Source organism: Micropterus salmoides, unplaced genomic scaffold, assembly GCF_014851395.1.
Source record: "Micropterus salmoides isolate LMB-PRFRI ecotype aquatic unplaced genomic scaffold, ASM1485139v1 Ms_hic_scaffold_8, whole genome shotgun sequence".
Classification (NCBI taxonomy): Eukaryota; Metazoa; Chordata; class Actinopteri; order Centrarchiformes; family Centrarchidae; genus Micropterus; species Micropterus salmoides.
In genome coordinates this window covers 22,563,151-22,586,916 of record NW_024044570.1, presented here as the reverse complement: position 1 = coordinate 22,586,916, position 23,766 = coordinate 22,563,151, and the positions used below count along the sequence as shown (strand labels likewise).

The 23,766-nt window shown below is 42.3% G+C and overlaps 1 protein-coding gene across 2 annotated transcripts; it reads right to left on the bottom strand.

Moving 5' to 3' along the window:
• Window positions 1–312: 312 nt before the first annotated feature.
• Window positions 313–23,696, bottom strand: eea1 (early endosome antigen 1). Of its 2 annotated transcripts, XM_038707210.1 has the most exons (29): window positions 23,536–23,696; window positions 19,586–19,663; window positions 19,337–19,449; window positions 19,175–19,229; window positions 19,026–19,091; window positions 18,879–18,909; window positions 18,693–18,797; window positions 18,281–18,402; window positions 17,590–17,745; window positions 14,685–14,801; window positions 12,030–12,368; window positions 11,246–11,395; window positions 10,863–10,982; window positions 10,279–10,482; window positions 9,756–9,956; window positions 9,489–9,602; window positions 9,188–9,343; window positions 8,916–9,055; window positions 7,623–7,953; window positions 7,364–7,465; window positions 7,085–7,279; window positions 6,733–6,915; window positions 6,309–6,494; window positions 6,084–6,215; window positions 5,562–5,747; window positions 5,221–5,459; window positions 3,452–3,572; window positions 3,204–3,302; window positions 313–3,092 (listed from the first exon to the last, which is right to left on the bottom strand). In XM_038707210.1, exons 1-29 carry the CDS (start codon window positions 23,557–23,559, stop codon window positions 2,970–2,972), a joined length of 4,188 nt encoding a protein of 1,395 aa, XP_038563138.1. In that variant the 5' UTR covers window positions 23,560–23,696; the 3' UTR covers window positions 313–2,969. The 2 variants fall into 2 exon arrangements, with proteins under 2 accessions (XP_038563138.1, XP_038563139.1); XM_038707211.1 differs by lacking the exons at window positions 19,586–19,663; window positions 23,536–23,696 and having other exon boundaries at window positions 19,030–19,091; window positions 19,337–19,423.
• Window positions 23,697–23,766: the final 70 nt, after the last annotated feature.

Sequence of the window (23,766 nt, the reverse complement as noted above, 5' to 3'; positions counted from 1 at the left end):
TGGAGATCAACAATTCCACGACAACTGGGTGAAAGCTCCAGAGCAGACACTAACTGGTCCTTGAGGTGAGACTGTTTTTCCAACTGCTGTCTCCAAGGTCAAGAACGAGCTTTGATCCTCAAATTAAAAAGGTCTTGCTTGGTGAACAAACTCAAAATTAAACCAAATTTTACCTCAAGAGAGATGAGGCGTATTGATGAATTCAGCAGCTGTATTTATCAAGACATAAAATACAGTCATTTATTTTTAAAACCATTATGCATTTCTTAAATTAGTAATTGTCTACAAAAAAAAAAACAACACACGAGGAAATAGAAACATACTGTAAGTTTTATTTAGGTCATGACGATGAATTAGAAAATCAACTGGTGCATGTGAACATAAATTACATTATTTCTCTCGTCCCTTCTGGTGAACCAAGGTCACCCTGACTGTGGTAAATACACGGTGTGTGTCACCGCTGACAGTGAGCAGTGACGTACAAGACGTTGGCCTAAGGCACACCTTCACAACCATCAAATACTGTATGATGCCACTAAATGTGGAGGAAACGTGTGGGCCAGTTGAGTCATCATGCATGATAACTGACAGCAACACAAAGCAAGCCACAAATCAGTGTGTACAGCTCTGTGAAGCCATTTTGTAAAAATGACTAAGACACTGATGAGTCCACACACATTTTCACTGTCATCATGTGTCTACGTCCACAAGTGTTATATAGTTCCTTTTTCTCTTTCATTACAAACATTTACAAAGACAACTGTGACAGCCTTAGTATTAATGAGCAATTAAGTACATCAGGGCTAGAAATGCTGAAGCTTGTATAAAGTTGGTGTTCCTACGTTTGTGGCTGGATTCTTATACGAACGAGCCCGGAATACAATAAGGTGCAAATCATTTCTCTAGGTATTTTAAGGGACTGTACAGTTTGACAGATAAATCACAAATTTTTGAAATGCAAGCAATGACATTTGTGATCTCTAAGATTTAGAAATAGTGCTTTTCCTGTGCCAATCTGAGGTAGACAAAACAAAACCAATGCAACACAAAAAGAGACAGGTGTTCTTGAGTGCTTGCAACTGAGATGGACGTGGTTTTTTTTTTTTTTACTGAGCGTACAAGCATAAAGAGTTAATCTGGTAAGCCAAAGTCTGAAGCAAGCTGCTTGTTGCAGAATGCCAGAACAGCCTGCGTTATCGCCTGGTTTACAGTGTTTTCGCCTGTTCCAGTCTTCAGACAATTGCACAAAAGATCTTACCACTATCAACAATTATAAATTATACAAAGCAGGAATTTACTTTGACAGTGTGCTCAGCTGCAGGCTGGTTGGACAGAGAAGCAACAGCAACCGTTGCACCTGAAAGCAGCACCGACATCCAGACAACGTGCCAGAGAGATACTGAGGTTCTGAGCAGAACAACAATCGTACAGTGCATCTGAGCACACAGACACAGCAGGCCTAAACACTAAAACACACACTCTGTTACAGCAACATCACACACAGTTATTGCTTCAAAGCAGAGCGTGCGCGCATACACACAAACACACTCAAACTCGCACACACAGCTCCAGCAGTAGTCAGTGCTGCTCAGTGGAAACAAGCAGCAGGAAAAAAAACATCAACACGCAGGCACCTTCAATGACTGCATAACCAGTCTGCCGAAAGCACCAAAATTTGCAGAAATTAACCCTCAACAGAGAAATGTGGCACAGCAAAAACAAGTGACGGTACATAAAAGCCGCTCAGGTCGTCATACATGCTGTGTTCAAGATAAAAATGTAGGACCCTGTGATTTAAAACTCAAAAGCTCAACTCAAATAGAGACACCTACTTAGAAAAATACTGAACTATGAAACAAACTCAGGGGTTTCATCTCGGCTGTATTCCTGCTGCAGACATTCTTTGGTCATGAAATAGGCTGAATACATTACATAAATTTCAACAAAGACGCAAACAGGCTGCCGTACAAAGGAAACGTGAAGTAACTGATTTGACGGTTGATCTCAAGTCCTGTACAGAAAATCGCTGGTGCATAAATCGACTGATGAACTGTTTTCTTTAGGGCATTTTTTTCTTGCCGTTTGATCCTAAAATCTGAAACATCTTTGCTGTGAACAAAAAGTTAACAGAACAGTATTTACAAAAACATAATTCATATACTTAAATGTAATATCTCCACTTTAGATTTTCATGAAATCATGTCAACAAACATCAACATCAGCTGATAAAGTAACAAGCATTGATCACCTTGTTTTGGGTGTAGACAGCATGTTTAAGCACAGATAATGATTTCTTTCGGTTCCAAAAAACTATTTCAACACACCTCTCTCTGTATGCACATGTCAAATCTGCATTACACACACTGAATAAAAATAATCCCAAAAATATCCAAAAATAATTTTAGAGTTTAACTTTCTTGCTATAAAAATCTGAATTTAAATGTCTTAATTAGTGATTAGACTGGTGTAGTAGAAAATATGTTTCATCGAGCATTTACCTTTTTTTTTTCGGGGGGGGGGGGGGGGGGGGGGCAGTTACCTGCATTTACCTTTGTAGGGCAGCAGTGATTTTCAACTTCCCCAGTCACTCTTGCAATACAACAAAGCAACCACTTTGCATTTTGCCAATGATGCCAAACAACGATGGAGAATGTGAATATCAACTTAAAAGAGATGGATGGTGTTTAGTTCTCACTGTCTCTGCTCTCTGGCAGTCCACAGGAGCAGCAAAAGGCACAAAAACACACACAGACAATCCCAACCAATCCCATCACATGGCTCTGGTGTCTCTTCAGTAATTTCTCTCCACACCAGAGCCAGAAGTCACATGCAGGTGGGAGGTCTTTGCAGTGGGCCTGTCCTCTATAGTGCACATTAAAAATATGACAAAGACACGCCTTCTTCTGCCTGCTGGAGGAGTAGGAAGGGGGGTGGGGGGGTGGGGGGAGGTAAAGGGATGGGGGGGGGAATCAGCCTTGGAGCTCCTCGAAGCACGTCTCACAGACCCGTACTGGCTTTTTAGAGGACGGCGTGAGGGCGTTCCTCCCTGAACACTCGGCGCAGAAAATGTTTCCGCAGTGTCTGCAGTGGTGCTGGATATTCACAGGGGAGAAGGAGAGAGGTGGTGCATGTTACAAGGCAGACAGTGAAATGTGTGTCCTTTTGCCTACTAGCCCCAACCCTTAAGAAAACTTCATTCTTACCCTCCTGACGGTGACGGAAAAGCCTTTCCCACAGCCCATGCAGTTCTGCACTTCGTGATCCTCAGCCCACTTCCTGGTCAGAGACTGTGACTGCTTGATCTAAAAACAACAGCAGGACTTACATTCAGAGCGTCTGCAATAAAGAATCTTAAAGCAAACTTGACAATTGCTGTACATGACCGCCGAACATATCTGTAGTCTTTTGTTATTTTACTTCGCTGTACAACTTCGAGTGTTTTCCGACTGACCTGGAGCGACTGGTTCTCTCTGCCGAGCTCCTGCATGGCTGCCGTCGTGTCGTCCAGCTTCCTCCTCAGCTCAACCACCTTGGCCTGCAGTTTCTCGATCTCGCCTTCGCCCTTTACACACCTGTAACACAACCACAGGACACTGATGAGTTTGGGTGCACATGTCAACTAGTGGAGACTTTTGTGCTAAGTTAATCCATGTTTTCACGAGTTACTCATCGATGGTGGTATTAAAAGATTAGATAAGGGAGTGCACAAAATTAAAATAAAAAAAATTAAGACATCAGTACTCTGAGGACTTGTGCACCACATGTACAGCTAAGTGCACAGTGGTGGTCTACGCACACTTGGAAATGAGGAGCTTTGCCCTGTCACAGTACACACTACAACAACGAGCTGTACTCCGTGCAGTGCGCCACTGTCTGAGTGTCACCTGGTATTGTGATCTGTATACGGATATGTTATTGTACTTGTTATCCTCACTGAGACCGGATCTAAGTCCTTCAGAGCAATTCCTGCATGTTATTGATTTGAGGTGGTCCGCCCAAGACTCCCTTAAAAACCAGTTACGTTGTTTTGTGAGTTAGTGAGTTAAGGGAAACTTTATAAACTTTGTGAAATTCTGTCTACTGCAAATTCTTATTTATTTGTCCACTCTTGTAAACGTAATGCATAAAGTTATTCCTTTCTATATATGAAAAATACTGTGTTGGTTTGTCCTGGTGTGTTGCAGTAGACTACCGGCGTGTAAGCTACTCTGTGACTAGATCAATGATATGCCTTGTTCACAGCAGATCAGCTGCACAGCCTTTTCAGCCTTCTCGCTTGCTATGTTTTATGTTTCGCTAAAAACAAATATCTGTTGTGGACTAGAGACACCTACCTAAGATCCAAACACAATGCGGCCCTGACTCTCTCCTGATGTGGTCAGGCAGATCCGATCACGATGCATTTACAACTTGCATTAACATGCGATTTTTTTATCCGGATTTACAGATAGCATTTTAATACCAGGTGTAAATGTGGTGTACTGTTAACAGTGCAGAACAATGGCTTTCCCTACATTTGGAAGATGAAGCAAATAGAAATTGGACATACTGTATATAGACGAACCTGCTGACTCACGTTCAGTGTCTGTTCCTTCGTGTAGTCAGCCCTCCATGTTCTATTACTCCTGTCCAAACTGATGCCTTCTTGCTTAGTGACTCTAAATTTTCCTTTTTCCTCTGTGAGTGTGGTGCGGTGGAACATGTACCATCCTATAATAGGCCTAATATATAATGAATTGGTAGTTTTCTACATTATAATTTTAATTATCATTTGCTATGCCCAAGGAAATTAGGTTCTTTAAAATTGAGACTGTAAATGAGTAAATTTAAAGTTGTAGGAGAGATGTGGGCAAAACTAACCCTGCAGCAATGCTCAGCAGCTCAGAGTGACAGTCTAATAAAGATTATTATTATTATTTTAATTAATGTTTAAAACTAAATTAATTTCACACTGCCTAATTGTTTTTTTTTTCTTCTTGAAACTGAAGAGTGCACGTTTTGAAGGGATGTGTTACATTGGAAGAAAAATAATAAAATCCTGGTGACCTCTGATGCACTGGATGCAAATTGTTTTAATAATCTGTATGTGCCCTCTGGAAATCATCTGTGCATTCCTAACTCATGAAAATGCAAAAACCTTTTAAGACTTTTAAGTACTTTTATGAAACAAAGAATTGTTGTATGCCGGGGGCCATGTTGTTAAAACAATATCAGACGCACCTTTCCAAAAGAGCCCGTCTCTCATCCTGGTTGTTTTGGACGGTGGCCTCCAGCACAGCGATCTCTCCTCTCAGCTCATCTGTTTGCTTCTCCAGTTCACCGACTCTGCGTTGGCTGCCCTGCCACTCCCTCTTCAGCGTGGCCACGTTTTCATTCAGAGCAGTCACCTGCACACCCATCTTAGCCTCGGCCTCCTCCCTACGCTTCACTTGCTCTTCTCTGGCTCGCTTCTCTGCCAACTTTGGAAGGAAGCATCGATCACGTCACGAAAGGGATCAGGAGGGGGAGAATGACATTTCACATGCTAATAAAATTAAAATGATTTGGCGGGTGTAGCCTACCAACTGATCCTGGACATTCTTGGTTTGGGCAAATAGCTGCTCCTCCCTCTGGTTCCTGCTGTCCCTGGTGGCCTGGTGCTCTTTCTGCTCCTGCTCCATGGCACTCTGTGCTGCCTCCACCTGACCCTGCAGCTCCAGCTTCTGCTGGATCAACAGCTGTTTGGCTTCCCGCAACTCACCCAGCTCCTGAAAAGAAACAATGGGGTTAAACTTTAAAATGCTTGAGCTTAGGAAAGTTAGTGATGGCTTTGAAGAACTGAAAAAAGTATTGACTCAAGCACGCAAAGTTATAATTTTGAAGAATGTGGCCCTAGTGACCTGCAGTTTTCCTAAGTGAAGACGTTTACATAAGACACAAGCATGGGAAGCAGGTCAAGTAAGCCAATATGGCACATAAAATGATAATTACTGGGCTCCTACATTTGTACAACAAACAATTTAAGTATATTCCAGCCTCTCTCTCCCCCTTTAAATCAAAAGAACGACATTGTTAGTTGTTGCTTCGAATGAAAAGTGACTAACCTTCTCGCTCTTCTCCGTTAATGCTTTTAATTCTGAAGTCACTCTGGTGTTACTCTTTTCAAGGACACTCTTGGCTTTGTTCAGCTCCTCCACTTTGCTCCTCTCCTTCTCCACCTCCTCTTTTACTTGACCCTGGGTGATGAAGTGCAATTTACAATATATGAACTTAATCAAATCAAGCCATGGAAGTTTTCGTGTCTGTTTGTGTAAATCCATTTGTCTGACCTGTTGTTTCTGCAGTTCCCTCAGGGTTTGTTCTTGCTGTTGGAGCTTCTGGTCCCGTTTTGCCAGCTCTTGCTCCAACAAGCCCCGGCCCTTCTGCAGTTCCTGGATCTGAGCCTCTAAACCTGTCTGATGGGTTCGGTTAGCAGCCAACTCTTCCTTAGCCACGTTCAGCTTCTCCTCTGACGCCTGCAGTGAGAGAAAGGTCAAAAGTCACTCACAGGGGAGGTTCGAGAGAGAAATCGATAAAAGCAGCAGGGAACTGCTCAGATGAGCACACGTCCATTTTGTTAGCAAACATTTCATTCAACCACCCCTCCCTGTCAGCGATCCATCTCTGAAAATTTGTTCAACATGATGCAGCATCACATAACATCCCTTAAATGAAGCCAGTCCTACTCCTCCAGCCCTTCTTTCATAAACCTACCTTCAGGTCTTGACGGAGGGCAGAGACCTCAGACTCCTTGCCGTAGAAGTCGGACTGAAGCTTAGTGAAGCGTTGCTGGCTTTGCTCCGAGGCCTTCTGCAGCTCTGTTGTCCGACTCCTCTCAGAGGCCAGCTCCTGACCGAGCCCCGACACCTGGGCCTTCAGCTTGGTCTCTTCTTCTGCCTGGAGATAAGAGTCAAATACACACGTAAACATACACATAAGATTGTACTTACACAAATTACTTCACAACAACCCTGTGGAAAATACAGATAATCTCTCACTGTAAATATAGCTGTGTGGTTAAGTGCAATGACAATGTCAGTATTTGTATTTAAAAAATGCTACTTGCCTTCTTGACATTAACTTCTTGTAACTCTGCCACTTGGCCCTTCAGTTTCTTCACCTCCTCCTCAAAGGAGCCCTGGGCCGTCTTAAGTTGTGCCCGCAGCTTCTCCAACTGATTCTCTTTTTCCTTCAGTGCCTCCTGAGCCTTTGAGTGCTGCTGCTCCACGGTGGTGAGCTGCATTTTCAACTTTTTCTCTGTCTGACATTTGTAGACACACAACAGGTCTTTAGGTGTTACTTTCAAAACAATAATGCCTGATCTTCCATTTTCCCAGAAGCTTACCTCTCTCATCTGCTCCAACTGCTCTTTAGATTCTTTCATTGCCTTGGTGACGGCCTCATTATTCTTCAGAAGCTCCTGTCTGGCCTTTTCATTGGACTTTTCCTGAGGATTAAGACAGATTAATGTTGTCAGTGTCCCAGTGTTCTAACTAGTCGGCTATTTGTTACTCTTTGTTTAAAGACAAATTTCCCTAAGTCAAAAAATAATGTCGGTGTGGTCTAAACTGGTTTTGTTTTTGACTGCAGCTTACTCAACCTACCTTCTCCTCCATGGCTGACTTGTGATTCTTCCTCTCTGTGTCCAGTTGAGTCTGACTCTCTTTCAGTGCCTTACTAGCGTTTGCTAGGCTCCCCTGCATAGAGGCAAGCTCCTTTCTTTGAGCCTCTTTATCCTGTTGGGCCTTGTCTAAGTCTACTGCCAGACTCTGAGCTTTCTTGTCCAGCTCTGCATGCTTAGTCTTTCCCTCCAGGGTCACCTTGTCCAGGTTCACCTTCAGAGCGACTTTCTCCTGCTCACTGCGCTCCATCTGCTGCTGAATGTCACTCAAAGCAGCTGCTTTATTCTTCAATTCCTCCTGTAGTGTTGTAGCCCTTAACAGTGTGAAATACATTTGTGTTATATTAGGGGTTGTTCATTAAAATACAGCAGAACAAATATTGTGTCATCATTAAAATACATTTAGAGAGGGTTAGAGGTTACACACAGAAACTCCCCTATTTACTGGGAGAAATGGCCAAATGTCAAATAATTGCTGCAAAATATCTCCTCATGCCACAAACTGAGGACAACCAGTGGAAACTCAGACTGACAAATTATTATTTTGATTGTTTGATATTTTAGTAATTAATATAATTATAAATGTAAATTTTTTTTAAATTAATTATTTTTTTGTCTATTAATACACACACACACACACATTTACAGTTTTATCTATTTTATTTTCATTATTAATATTATTATAATAACAGACAAGTTACCATCCAGCCATCGTCAACCGCTTATCCTGCGTACAGGGTCGCGGATCCAGCCAATCCCAGCTGACATTGGGGGAAAGGCGGGGTACACCCTGGACAGGTCGCCAGTCCATTGCAGGGACACACATAGACAGACAACACCTCACACTCACATTCACACCTAAATTTAGAGACACCAATTAAGCCTAGCCTGCATGTCTTTGGACGGTGGGAGAAAGCCGGAGCACCCGGAGAGAACCCACGCGGACACAGGGAGAACGTGCAAACTCCGCACAGAAAGGCCGGGGAACCTTCTTGCTGTGAGGCGACAGTGCGGACCACTGCACCACCGTTTCATTTATTTAGTTTTATTTTATTTTTTGATATATCTTTAAAATATGTAACATAACTTATTTAATGAAATGTATGAAATTAATTGTTCTTATGTAATTTATATGTAGCTTTGGCAATATTGTGGTTATACATTCATGCCAATAAAGCTGATTTGTATTTGAATTTGTTAATTACAGCTGGATTTGTTGCTTGGAAATCTTCATCATATTTTAATGAAGCTAATGCGCTAGTATAGTTTATCTCACCCTGCTTTCTCTGTTTCCAGCGAGCGCTGCAGCTCCTTGGCTTTCCGTTTAACCTCTGACCCCTCCTTCTGCAGCATCTGCACTTCTTGGTGCAATTGGTCCCTGGTGGCCTGCATCTCCCCAACCTGTGACTCCAATTTCTGTCAGATTCAAACACCAGATTAATTTATAAAAAAACAAGATATATGTAAACTGAGGGCACTTGAGACAGGAAAAATTTACCCCTCTTACAGTAGAGTATCAGGTACCTAAAATAAAGACTCAATGCAAACCTTATTAAGCCCCTCCAGCTGCTCTATACGCTGTTCTGATGCCATTAGTGAGTCGTTGCATTTCTTCAGACTGGTTTCCAGCTGTGTGCACTGCTCCTGTCTCTCCTTGAGCTTTTGAGAATGCTCCTCCACCTTCTTCTGAACTTTATTCAACTCCTATACAAGACGGTGGGAGAGGGTACAGGATAAGAGGAGAAAAGGTAAGTAGAGTGAAGGGAGAATGGAAGAAAACAACATCTATAAGCCAGGGAGTGACATATTTTCAAAGGAAAGAAATAAGGCACATTAAAAAGGCACTAACCTGCTGCTTGTCCTGCAATGCATGCTGAGCGGTCTCCAGGCTGTTCTCCAGGTTAGCCTTCTGTGCAGCCTTGGCTGCCTCTGCAGATAGCAACATCTCTGTCTTTGCCTTGAGCTTAAGAGAAACACACCCACAGAAACTGTTATTGTAATTTGAAAAAAATTCCGTAGGATAACATAAAATTTTAAAATCTGTGAATACAAACTGGAGAACTGCATCAACAACCCCATTATATGTTATTAAATATATATAAACACAGTGATTTACCTGAGCGTCCAGTTGGGCTACTTTCTCCTTGCTGTCAGCGAGCTGGGCGGTGAGCTCAGTGACTGAGGTCTCCAGGGTGTGGGCTCGGTCCTGGGCTGAGCGCAGCAATGTCTTCTGCTCCTGGACCTGCTCATGTAGGTTATCCTGGGCTTGCTTGTTGCTTTCCGATTGGTTCCTCAGCTTGTCTGTCAACTGTGTGACCTTTAAGACGCACATATACAAAAAAAAAGGTTGAGTTCAAAAGTTCCCTGTATTTATTGTTAAATAAAACTGGCTCTTCTATATTGTGATTTTTAATCTACACTGCAAGTATTAGTTAGACAATACATTTCTTCAGTGTGTGTGTGTGTGTGTGTGTGTGTGTGTGTGTGTGTGTGTGTGAGTGTGATGGGGGGATAGCGGCATGTGTCTTTTCTCATATCACTTTTGCACTACAAGTTACAGCAAGTTCACCTTTGAGAGAGTGTGTGTGTGTGTGTGTGTGTGTGTGTGTGTGTGTGTGTGTGTGTGTGTCTGCACCCACCTGTTCTTGTAGTGCATGGTTTTTCTCTTTTAGCTGGTTCAGCACGGCTGTCTCTCCCTCCCCGGCCTGGATCTTGGCACATAAGTCCTCTCTCTCGGCTTCCAGCTGGCTCACAATGTCCTTGCTCTTCTGCAGCAGAGCCTCCAGATTCTGGATCTTCTGGTCCTTATCTCCAATCTGACGCAGCACCTGCTCCAGGTCATTCTACAGCATGAAGGCAAGTCAGCGTAACAGAAAGGTAACATTAAGTATTTTGGCATAAATATTCATTCATTTCATGTCTGGGTTTTATGTTGTGACTAAGGTATATATTGGGATGTCCTGTAGACCGCACCAATTTTCACACGTTCATACACCCGTTTTGTGAACGGACAAAATGTTATGGCGTCAGGATCTTGGAAAATATGCTATAATCTTATAAAGCTTCTAGATATAATATATAAGTGAGCAATCTAGTTTCTGGCTACATCTATAGATCAAAACTTCGTATAATATAATTTACTAGTTGAAACGCTTAGTGATTTTAAAACGCCTTCGGCTTTATGCTCTCCAGTTCTGTTGCCAGTTTTTCTTGTAAACAGTACCTGTGCCTCGCGGAGTTTGCCATTGGTGTTTTGCTGCAGCACCTGCAGCTCCTGGTGCTGTTGCCTGGCTTTCTCCAGCTGGTGCTGCAGGTCTGTATTCTTACTGGCACTCTCCTTCAACTGAAGAAACAAAACACAGAGGAGAGCACTTAAATCTTTTTTTGTGTGTTTTTTGCCCTAAACCTAAATGCATTGGTAACAGTCACTTTGGGCATCTTACTGTTAGGTCTTAATCTTGATGAATCTTTAAATATCTCTAATTTTAGTTTTTTTTATGACGCATACTTAAACAGCATTCACATTTATAAACATATGTCCTGTCTCTTCTATTACACCAATTCACTTTCCTTGTAGCGATCATTTAAGTGTCATCTGATGCCTACCTGCTCTTCTGCACGGGACAGTTTGAGCTGCAGGTCGGCTGCTTGCTGCTCGCGGTCTTTTAGTTTCTCCCCAGACAGCTGCCTCTGTTCTTTAAGACGACCTTGCACCTCGCCCAGCTGCCTCTCCGCCTCCAGCAGTTTGGCGTGCAGCTAGCCAGAGCACAGAGAGAGGGGTGATGATTAAGATGGAGAACGCAAGATGTCAAAGTTACAAACAAGAAATATAGTCGATACTTGGATGAGGAAAGCAGATGTCTGGAATCCTCTGACCTAGTTTTTTTAACATATTAATGCATAAAATATATGCATCTTTGTCAATTTTGTTGTTTTGAATTTTCTTCTTAACTGAAAGCCAAATCTTCACTGTCTCACCACTACAGTGTTTGATGTCATGAGGATACAAAAGCCTTGTTATTTTTGCAGCAATGTAAATGAGCCCTCTTGCAGGATGACAGATCTACATCCACGTTGCTTGAGGGGGCACTGAATAGTTTGAGGAGTGTGTAAAGCACGTGAATCATATGCTATGACCCTCATAGCCACCAGACCTTACCCCAAATTAACACCTATGGGAGATTTTGGAGCAACGTGTTGCGCTCACCACAATCATCAAAACATCAAATGAGGGAATATCATTTGGTGTTTATCCCTCCAACAGAGTTCCAGAGAAATCTATCACAAGGCACACTGAAGCTGTTCTGAAGGCTTCTTTAGTCACCCATCTGTATATCAATTGTTAATGTAGGTCATCCTGCATGTGTGTGTGGCTTTTGTCCGCCCTCACCTGACTGATCTCGGTCTGCTGCTGAGCACCATGGCTCTCTTTTTCTTCCCTTTGCTGTTCCAACTGTTTCCTCTCGACCTTCAGCTCTGCGTGCTTCACCTCCAGGTCCGTTACCTCGCTCTTCAACTTTGCCACCTCGTCAGCCCTCTCTCCGAGCTCCGTCTGGGCCTTCTGCAGGGAGGCCTCAGCCCCTGTGGCTCGAGCCTGGAGCTCTTGAACCTCAAGCTCCCTCTCCCTCAGGCTATCCTGAACTGCCTTCTTGGTAGCCTTCTCAGCTCCCAGGCGCTCCTCCAGTTCCTGATACTCTTTCTCCTTACGTGCAAGCTTTTCAGACAGGCTCTGTGAGAAGAGGAGAGGGCAACATGAGGCAGATGAGCGCTGTTTGCCCAGAAGTTTGGGAATTATGGGGCATTGAAAGATGTCCCTGAGTAGAATTGAAAGCCAGGGAGCAAATACATGAAAAACAAATGGGTAAAATTATTGTTTTCTGACATTTTTAGAGGGAGCAGGGTCTTGAGAAAAAGGATTACCCACAGGATTTTGTGAGACTATGGTGGGTGGACCTCACATCTTCTTGGAGGGTCTGGGTGCATGCCCCCAGAGCAAATTTTAAGTTAAATGCATTAATTTGGTGCACTTTGACAGTAAAATTAGGAGGCTAGAGCTATGAAGAACTTTGCGCTTTTGTGCTCTGGTTAACAATTTGTTCATAAACACATTGTATAGATATTAATGGTGATGATGCAGCAAAAAAGTCGACAAATATATTTACTGTTTTTCAAGCAACCCAAAATTACATTTACATTACATTTAAATGTATCCATTTAGCTGACGCTTTTATCCAAAGCAACTAACAATTGCTATATGTCAGAGGTTGCACGCCTCTGGAGCAACGAGGGGTTAAGTGTCTTGCTCAGGGACACAATGGTGGATGGTCACAGCGGGAATCGAACCCAGGTCTCCCACACCAAAGACAAGCATCTTATCTATGCGCCATCACCATTTTAATGGACAACATGTAATATGTTTTATACTTCCTGTGAATATAATCCAATTAATCTTGTGTTAACACCATATTTTGAAAACTGGACACTGCGACACGTGTGTCCTCAAGCTAAATTCACCAAGTTCGACGCAATTTGAGAAATTGTTTTGTATGTTGGGTTCGTAACATGTACAATTAAGACTTTAATACTTTATCTTCATGTAAGACTCTCATACTGCAACACTTGTCTTTGTAAAGTGAGAAAATGCTGCAGTCCATTTCAGTGCAATTACCATGAAGGATCGAATACGTGTGCACTCCAAATTTGGTGTGGCTAGCTTCCACAACATTAAGTCTCAACGAGGTCTTTAATGTTATTAAGAGAAGTGTAAAAATATCTTTGGTTCATTTTGAAACTATGGTGGAACAAATTAGATTGTGGCGGGCCTCCATAGTCTATGTAATTAATGTAAAACACTGGATTAAGATTTGAAAGGTTTGAAAGGTTAATCAGGAATAAGTGATTCATTAATTAAGCCACACTATAACATGAACCATTTGTCTTTTTTAAATTAAAACAGTCGGTGTGATAGGAGCTGCAACAAGGCACAAACAGCCCTGCCTGCTGTGCTACAAGCTGTGGAAAATAACAGTCGGCTGTCGAGAGCCAAGAGTAAAGTGAGGTATGGCATTTCTAGGGGAGAGTTTACGACACAGGACTTGAAATACCGCGGTGTACAGCACTTGCTCTAGTGTAAGCTCTGGCAATAAACTTGGCAACAGGGTGATAAAGAGCAAAATGCTGTTAATAGTGGAGCGTGCTGCTAACTGGGGAGTGTGACAGGTCACCTGGACTTCACAGTCGTTCAATAAACCTCTGCAGGCCGCCGCAGCAGCTGGCCGACATTAACAATCCTCTCTACACACTTTATGTTTTGTCTGCTCCTCTTTTGTTGATCATTTGCCTTGTTGCTGTCCTTCTCTTGTGTCACTTTCACAGCTCCCTGCTGGGACTCTCCTTTCTAATCCTGGAGATACAGACTAATGAAACCCCTTTTGTTATTCTGTTTCTAGTCCTGATCCTCAATCAATACTTTTGTCTCTATTCTTAAGAGATGAGTATCTGTATCAGGTCTCAGGGAAGCATGGGGAGAGGGCATCACACTGGAGATCCAGCTCTGTAATCCCCATTTTACCTGGAAACCTACTTGGCTTGGAAGGCATGCCTGATGTGGGAGGATTTAATCTCTGGCAGGAACTCTGTGCGTCCGTTCCCCAGTTCTCACTGCACCTGTGCAGTTACCTGCGATTGTATTTCACTCCAAGTGGCAGAGCTGGCGCAGCAGAGACCCTCCCTCCCCACACCTGCTGGTTTAATTATAGGGCTCCATGTGATTTTTTTATCAACAAGCCTAGATTACCAGAGATGGCTGGTGACAGCATGGCATTGTGATAGGGCCTGATGCCGAGCAACAGAGGAAGGTTTATAGAAACTGAGATGGCGTGTTCTCTACTTGAAGGACAGCTGGCAAGGCCTGTTAACATTACTGAAGTAAAAGTAAATCCTCCACAATCCATCCAGTATAATGTGTGGCAGACATGTTTGTACCTGCAGTAATCTTGACTATAACAATTGTTCTTTGGTTTGGTTCTGGTGGTGTGTGTGTTACCTGGCTTTCCTGCTGCAAATTATTCAGATTGCTCTGCAGCTGGTGGATCTGTTGTGTGTAGACAGCTGCTTCCTGTGGACCCTTCTCCAGCTCAGCTTTTAGTTGGGATATGGTTATCTGCAATACGACAGAGAGACACGTTAACACCCTTTTTGCAAGCCATTTAGAGTACCTTCAAGGAACTGAAGCTTCACTGTGAAGGACTGACATAAAAGAAGAAAACAAACCCAACATGCATTAACAACCAGGCGCCAGTCGCACAAAAACATGAAGAGGCAACACACTGTTTAAAAAAAAAAAAAAAAAAACTTTTCAAACTGAGGAGAAAGTCAAAAAGATGAAACTAAATTTGGGGCCGACTTGAAAGAACATGTTTTACCTCCAGTTTACGAATCTTGAAGAAAGAGTGAGTGTTGGAGATACAGTATGTGAGGAGCAGGAGAAGAAGGGGAGGGAAAGAGAGACACAGACAAAAGGTAAGTCACGATGCAACAGCAAACGCCAGTCTGCAACACAGTGAAGATACTGTGTATCCTGAGAGCCATCACGTGATCAAAAACCAGACCATTTTCAAATATATTCAAAATGTGGTCCCTCAATGTGTAAAAATATAAAAAATATATTTTGCGAGCACAGATATGAAGAAGGACATGTTCACCTGGTGCTGCCTGACAGAGCCTGATAAAAGCTCCTCTCTCACTGGGATAAAAAATGCAGGAAATAAGGCTGAATTATTCACAGGGCATTAATTATTGGAAATCAGGCTCAAAGCCATCTCGTATTACATAACTACAGTACATCGGAACCATTTTGTAGGCTATTTCAGAGCGGTTTTAAAATAAGGATACACTGCGTGCACAATTATTAGAGCCATTAAGAAAACCTGGTCAATCTTTTGGATTATTTCGTATTCATAAGTTAAATTAACTTTCCTTTATGTGTTTCACTTGGTAATATTTTGTGTTCGTCTCAGACAGATGTCATTAGTGTGTATTTAGCGAATTAACATGTGTAGCTGTGCTCCATTAGTTTGCCCTGTTAACTCAGACCTATTCAAGTGCTGAAAAATGCAACTAAGTGTAGTAAAAATTAGGTGAGAGCACCTATTGGCATGTGCTGCGTTAAAAAAGGGTCAGCCAAGCAGGACATGGAGCAACAGTTTTCTAACCGTCGCGTTGTGTATAGTAATAGGAAATTTTGAAGTTACCTCTGTGTAAGCACGTTTGACACAACACATAGGATTTAGGACTCTGCCTGGAGACATTTATTTTGTAACTGTTGTCTTTTTTTTGTCAAATAAAACTTTTAGAGTGAATGAAATGAATGAACAAAATGAATAAAAATTTTGGCCTTTCAAAAATATTTAGTAATATTGGTTAATATTTACCAATATGGCCGCCCTTCTTTTCAATAACTGCCATGAGCCTTCAGTTCATGGAGTTTCTTGGTCTGTTCACTATCAACTTTCGCAGAAGCAGCAACCACAGCCTCCTAAATTCTGTTCAAAGACGTGTATCGTCTTCCCTGACTGTACATCTCGTTTGAGAAAGGCCCACAAGTTCTCAGTAGGATTCAAATCAGGTGAAGATGGGGGCCAGGTCATTACTCGGGCATCTTCGAGGCCCTTGCTGGCTAGCCAAGCAGTGGAGTACTTGCAGGCTTGTGATGGATCATTGTCCCGCATAAAGATCATGGCCTTCTTCCTGTACTACAGCCTGAAGAAAGTATCTTCTAGAAACTGGCAGTAGGTTTGGGAGTTAAGTTTCAGTCCATCTTCAACCTGAAAAGGTCCAACTATCTCATCCTTAATGACAGCAGCCCATACCAGAACCCCTCCTCCACCTTGCTGGTGTCTGAGTCAAAGTGGTGCCGTGTCCATCAGTGATCCAGCCACAGGCCCATCCATCTGGATCTTCTGGACACTCCAGGTAGGTTGCAGTTCTGGAATATGGTGCCACTAGGGGATAATGGGTTCCTGGTAGGGCCTTTTGTTCTCCATGCGCTTTCTGTGGGCCGAGCTGACTATTAGCAACAACACGTTTCATTGTGCAGTGGTCACACCTCAAAAGTTGAGCTATTTCTTGAGTGTTGCATCCGTCTGAAAGGCTTTTTACAGTATTTGACTTTTCATTGTCAGTTAAATGTCTTTTTTGGCCTATTTTACCTGAAGTAATGAAGCAGCCTTGATTTAAGGAATCATTCACTTCATCCATCAATCGTCAACCGCTTATCCTGCGTACAGGGTCGCCGGAGCCAATCCCAGCTGACATCGGGCGCAAGGCAGGGTACACCCTGCCAGTCCATCGCAGGGCCACACATAGACAAACAACTACTCACACCTAAGGACAATTTTAGGGTCACCAATCAACCTAGTCCGCATGTCTTTGGATGGTGGGAGGAAGCCGGAGCACCCGGAGAGAACCCACGCAGAAACGGGGAAAACATGCAAACTCCAAACAGAAAGGCCGGGGAAACCGGGTTTGAACCCACGACCTTCTTGCTGTGAGGTGCTAACCACTGCACCACTGCGCCGCCCTACAGAAATACATATCACCTGAAAATTATTAACTCCAATAAGCATTCAAGTTTATGAGGTTTGGAGTTAGAAAAAGTGCAATAGAGCTAATGATCCATTAAGAATACTTACTTGCCTAATAATTGTGCACGCAGTGTATTAAAGGGCTGTGGATGGGTTAGCAAATGACAGGAGAAATAGAAAGGGGGAAAAATAAGAACGAACTTCACATCAACACTACAATCTTCTAGACGTAAACTGTGGGAATCAGTGTGCGTGTTTATGTGCTTGCAACAAGCCCAATTTAGGGTGGAAGAGTGGTGGCTTATGTTGCAACACGTCGGGAAAAGGTTCCTCCTTCAAGAATTTCGGTGTTTTGTCCCCCTTTACCTCTGAGGTAGCGTAATTAGCCTGCAGCTGCTCGTAGTGAATTCTGAGGCGTTCAGACTCGTCCTCCCTCTCACGAGTCATGTTGTCCATCAGTGTCTGGACCTGCACCAGCTCCTTCTGCAGTACCTCCACATCCTCCACTCCCGGTCGCTGCAGCTAGGGGGCAGAGCAGAGGCACTGTGTTATAGCCATGAGGACTGGGTGGCAGAGAGTGGGACAGGCTTTTTGGTATTAAGATAAATCAAAACTAGATGTCCTTAGTAATAGCTGAATTGTGTAGAGGCATCAGTAGCTGCTGCCTCTTTGTGAACACTAGTACCAATCCTACTTTTATATGAAGCCTCTCTAAATACTCTGAATAGTTAAAGACATTTAACAACAGATAACATAACAATGCAACCACACAACTCTAACTTCAAAAAAACACTTTAGCTCTTTGATAAATTCTTTGGATGAGGTTCTGTTTTGCATTTCTATAACAACGGTGAAGAAATCGTCTGGGTAAGATCTGCTCCGATTCTTCATACCACACAGCTCAGAGCCAAACAGATTTCATGGTGTCGATTTACATTATTCTTTCAGACTCCAAAGCACAACATTCATAAAAGAAAAGTCCATACAAAGTGCAAACCATGTCTCAAGCCTGGCGAGAAGAGAATAAATACCAACAGAAACTTAGTGTGTGTTGTACCAGCTCTGTTTGGAGTCTCTCTGTCTCCTGTTTCTCGCTCTGGAGCTGTTCGGTCAATCTGGCCAGCCTCTGGTCAGCAGCCTCCCTCAGGCTCTTCTCCTCATCATAGCGGGACTTTAAGTCTGTCGAATTCAACAATTTAAAAATAATAGCCCATTTAATAATATCCAAATCAACAATACACAAATACCTAACTTGTTCACAACATCAAACTGATTTGAGGAAAACATTATCAGTGTAAAAATGCAAAACCTAAACCGTAAAAGCAAATGTTGAAGAATGAACTTGTGCAAGATAAAAACACAGCAGGTGGATTTAGCTTGATAGTGGTTGGGTAAAAAAGTACCTCAGTGTTGTTAAATGATGCAGACCCGCAGACACAGGCCTCCCAGTTCCCTGGCCCCACACTAACCTACTATCTCTGTGGCCAGCTGAGCAGCCTTCTGCTCAAACAGGTCTTTCATCTGCTTGATGTTGAACTTTTCTGTCTCCACTTCATTCAACTTCCTTTCGAGGACTGGGAAAAAAGCGCCACAGATTAGTGACCGGCATCTGGTGTCTTTTTCGCAGGGATTTTAAATATAAAAATGTCCCTAACCTGAATCCTCTGAGCCCGTCTGTCCGTCGTTCTGTGGAATCAAGGCAAAGAGAGAAATATGTACAGTAAGAAGTTTTATTAACTAGTTTTATACTCCGATAGCCAACATTTTATTATAATACATGTTAAATATCTTGAAGGAATTACTTGCTTCAGGTGTCCTTGGACTTTGTCTAACTCCTTCTTGAGCTCTCCAGAGAACCATCTTTCCTCCTAATCAGGTTAAAACACACAAACAGTCTTTGTATGAACCGACCATTTACACACCTGAGTTCGCCTCAGAAACTCGACTGTACCTTGAGAGAAGCATGCAGGTCCTGAACCTCTTGCCGCAGCATTGTAAGGTCTTCCCTAAAAAGTGCATTCACATAAATATACACATCAAATTTCTGTCACTTTCACCATGAGGTCAGACTCTTTGTCATAACGAAAGTAATATTTATATCGCTGCATCTCACCGAGTGGGGGCCACATGAGCGGGCAGGTCTCCGGTATCATGAAACAGCTCATAGTGTTTGAACAGCTCCTCCGCAGAGTTGTGAGACTTCATACACTGAGGACAGATGAAGCCCTGAACACAGAAACACGCCATCAGAATCAACCACGCAACAATAAATTATTAGCTTCAGTTCGGCAGCTCTGCTCGCAGGGTGGAAAAAAAAGCTACAAGAGTTCAATGGGAGCAAAAAAACAAACATCCTCCTTACCTCTGACGTCTGATCATGGTTAAGGTCTGTGCTGGGCTGCTCGGACTCTGCGTTCTGGGAGCCTCCCTTCCCAGGAGTCTGGAGAGGACAACATGGACTTGATTAGTACGAGAGTTCTCTGTACAGTTTTGTTCACTGAGAGAAGCAGTTAAGTTGTGATATGGGAGAAGATCTTTATCCTTTATACAGATTTTAATGACCTATTTTCAGCTTTCCCAAATAAATTACAAACATTATTCCAGAGACATTTGAACATAAGTTCAAACATAAGTATACACACACACAGACCTCTGACTTTGATGTGTGTGCTCTTTACTTGAATTGTTTGCAACGTCTGCATCTAGCTAAATGCTGAATCAAGTGAACAATAATTCATTTCAGAAAAGAAGCGTCAGGCTTCCCAGAAAAGAGGCCCAGGCCTTCAACAGAGTCCTGAGTCACACGTCTCAAAAACAACTATGCTGGGTGCTCCCTATTAGCCTTAAACAAATATTATGTGAATGATTAGCTCTACGCTGGGGTGGTGTTGTAGTCTCCTTCACGATGCAACTGTCTTAAATAAACATGCTTTCATATTTATTTAATTTAATTTATTTAGTTGCATAAGGAAATAACAACACTGTCATATGTGGTGACAACAGTTCCACCAGTTGCTGTGTAACGTCTACCATTAACGTTAAAGCCTATTTAGTCTCTGCAGTACACATGTAGGCTACTCACTGAATAAAAATCTAAGTCAGATGATCACTGGATTGATTCTGATAGCCTAAATTAGCAGAATACTGTTATTGGGCAGAGCCCGACTTTCTTTTGATAGTTTTTTATTTTCTCTAATTTGCTTTGTTGCTATTTGTTTAATAGCAATGTCCGACGGCAAATTAATTTAATTGAATGTCGCCGGTGAATCTGATCTTGGCTTTCAATCAGCTGTTATTTATTCAGGAAACAATAAGTTTTGAGATGCAGAGGGAGAGAGAATACAACAGTCCTGTTGGGCTTTACGCGTGACACACAGGTCTGCCTTTAATATGTAGGCTTTACTACTTCATTAATGGGCGGCTCCCATTTTTTTGCCTCAGTAATTCTACTTCAGGAATAATCACATGTATAGGATGCCTAACCTATGCAAAAGGCAGATCCTTTGCATAACATATATAACAGAGCAAGTGGTTTGGTTGGCTACATGTCCATAATAAAAAGGCATAGGCAACATCAGCAGGCTGCAGCAAGGCAGTGTGATATTTTGCAGTGATCTTACCTTCATGTAGATTAAAAAAAGAGTTAATTGTATTACTTATTAAACAGAAATAGCTAAGTATGAGATAATCAACAAGTAAAGTGCATTCCCTAGAAATAACTAATACACAGTTGACAATGATACACACACACAGCACATAAAACACTTAGCTATAATTCCAAAAAAAGGGTATCTGGCAAACAACAATATTAAAACACAAAGTAACTTGTAGCCTACTTTGTGTAGTTTGTTTTATTAACCAAGTACTTTTATACTTTTACTTGAGTCGGTTTGTCAAATGGTACTACCACCATGCTTTATGGTAGGGATGGTGCGGGTCTGGTGATGAACGAGGTTTGGTTTACACCAAACGTTTAGTATGATGGCCAAATGCTTCACATAGAGCTCATCAGACCATAGAACCTTTTTCAGTTTGTTTCAGAGTCTCCCGCAACTTCTGATAAACATTAACCCAGATGAGTTTTATTCAACAGTCACAAAGGAGCGACAGGTGAAGCACCCAGGCAAACGTAAGCACAGTGTCTCCCATCTGTGTCTCCACAGGCCTCTGGTGTCCCTCACTACCTCTCAATAATTCTTCTCACAGATATACCGTATTTGAGGACGGCTTTGGAAAGATTTATAGCTGTGCCATATCTTTTTCCATGTTTTTTATGACTGATCTTATGATAGGGAATGGGATATTTACTGCCTTGTGTTCTTCAACTGACTTCCCTCCACTGTTACTTTCCAATAACCTTGCTGTTTGCAATGTCCTTTTATTTTCATGATCCAGTTTTTGCAAGGACACTGACTGGCCAGCTATTGAGCCTTCCTGATAACTGTGCATCTAACTGCAGGGGCTCTCTGTTCCAGTTCAGCTTTGTGATTATTAAATGAATATGCCGCCTTTGTCTTTGAATGTTTATACATGCATTACCACGCCCCTCCAACTACTATGTGGTCAGGTGAGAGGCAATTACCTCGTTACATTAAACAACAAACATTGTAATTTAGAACATAGCAGGGGACAAGGTAAAATAAAATTAACTCTCACAGCTCAAAAGTTGATTTAAAAGGGTCACTTCAGATCAACTCAGTCCAATGGCCTGAAGCCCAAACACACGAGGTGGATGTACCACTGGTGGTCCATTCACAAAATGGGTTTATTTGGGCTGGTAATAGTTTGCATGAATGAATCAGGTCAATGTGTGGGTTTGTGCACGTGTGGTTGAGTACTGGGATGGGGACACTGAGCACTTTGAACATCTCAGAGCCTATCGGAGGGCAGACAAAAGCCACTTTGAAAGCAGGCTAAACATTTGCATCATGGAACAACCTTTAACCCAACTCAAATAAACTGCACACTTAAACAGGACTACACTGACTTTACCAACATTAAAATAATTATACTAACCACAAAAAGTTAAATAAACAAATTATTTACTAAAATTAACTCAGTATGGATACATATATTTTTAGGGATTTACTATACTGTCTTAAAACAGGTTGACAACATGATTTTTGTCTACCCACTACACTATTAATTTTAAGCCAGGAGTTTAAAACATGAAATCGCAAATTTTGGCCAGAGGTGACAGCTAATTCTGACATGACAGTAATGAAATGCACTGTTATCATTACCTCGGCAGTGTAATCTAGAGTTTGAGGTGTGTTTGTGCCCATAAACTGTCAGACCATATTATAAACCAAACCTTTTTCATCTTGAGGGCAAATGTGTGTTACACAACGGATCATCTTTAATCAGATTGTTTCCTATAAAGCCCGTGATGTCCGTGTTGTTAGCCACACAGTTACTGCACAAGTCGGGTGTATGCTCACAAAACAATAACTCTTAACATAAAATATTTTTATTTGCAATAAAATGTCTTGGGTTACAGGTCCCAGTCTGACAATCCTTAACATCAGTGATGGATGGTTACAAAGCCAAGACTTCCAAATATACACAATGCAGTTAACGTTTGCAATGCATTGTGGTAAATGCAGTCCTAAGCACCAGCTGGTTAGCTAAGTAGCTAACCTATAGCCTACTACTCCCACTTGTAGTGTTAGTGGCAAGCTGGTAATTTATCCCAACAATCATGTCAACATTAACAATAGTAGAAGCTCAATAAATTAAAACGCGTGTTTTCTTCATCTTGCGGTCAGACAGCTGACACGGGATTTCCCGAAAGTCAATATGTGGCTAACGTCTACGTTAGCATGTGATGAGTGGACGATGAATCAACCTAACGTTACAGCTATAAAACATAGCTAGCTAACCGAAACCGTGAAAATAAAATGATTCTGTGACCAAGCACGTTAGCTAGCTAAGTTATTCCTTACTCGACTAGCCCTGGCAACGAGGACACGTTAGCTAATTAGTTTGTAAGTACATTATCTTGCTATATCCCTGTCAAGAGTAGCATCAATCAGTCGAACCACGTTAGCATTTAATGGCTAGCTGTGTCAACCCCGCACAAGGAGCGCTCGATATTGTCACAACGATCTGACGGAGAAGCGAGGTTTTTCCAACTAGAGCATCTCCCGTTGGTCAAAACTAGAATCCCCGCCCACCGGCAACATATTGTGTTTTAAAACGTGCGTCCCCACCATGAAAACAGAGGAGGATAGGCCTACGTCTCTCAAGAAAAACGACTCGGTTTGAATAAACAAAAGCGACACGCTTGACTTTGTTGCTCCAGAAGCTTACCATTTGAAGTATCCGTCTGAGCATGGCCTCGACTGTGTTGGTCTAGACACAAAATCCAATCTGTTCTCCAAATTCAAAGTTTACGTCGCTGTACAACGAACACCTGACCAAGCTCAGACAGCAGCGGCGAATGGGCGGGACATGGAGAAAGGATTGTTAGGCAGGACCATAGACTGTACTGCCTGGCTATATTCAAGATTATTAGAGTGTTGTTATGCTATACTGTACGGA

What these genes read in the sequence shown, in the direction of transcription:
- eea1 (XM_038707210.1), bottom strand. Translation starts at nt 23,559, where the DNA reads ATGCTCAGACGGATACTTCAAATG. An exon ending in GCAAACTCCGCGAGGCACAG is followed by an intron (nt 10,483 to 10,862) that starts GTACTGTTTACA and finishes TTCATGCTGTAG; the next exon opens with AATGACCTGGAGCAGGTGCT. An exon ending in GAGAGAACCAGTCGCTCCAG is followed by an intron (nt 3,303 to 3,451) that starts GTCAGTCGGAAA and finishes TGTTGTTTTTAG; the next exon opens with ATCAAGCAGTCACAGTCTCT.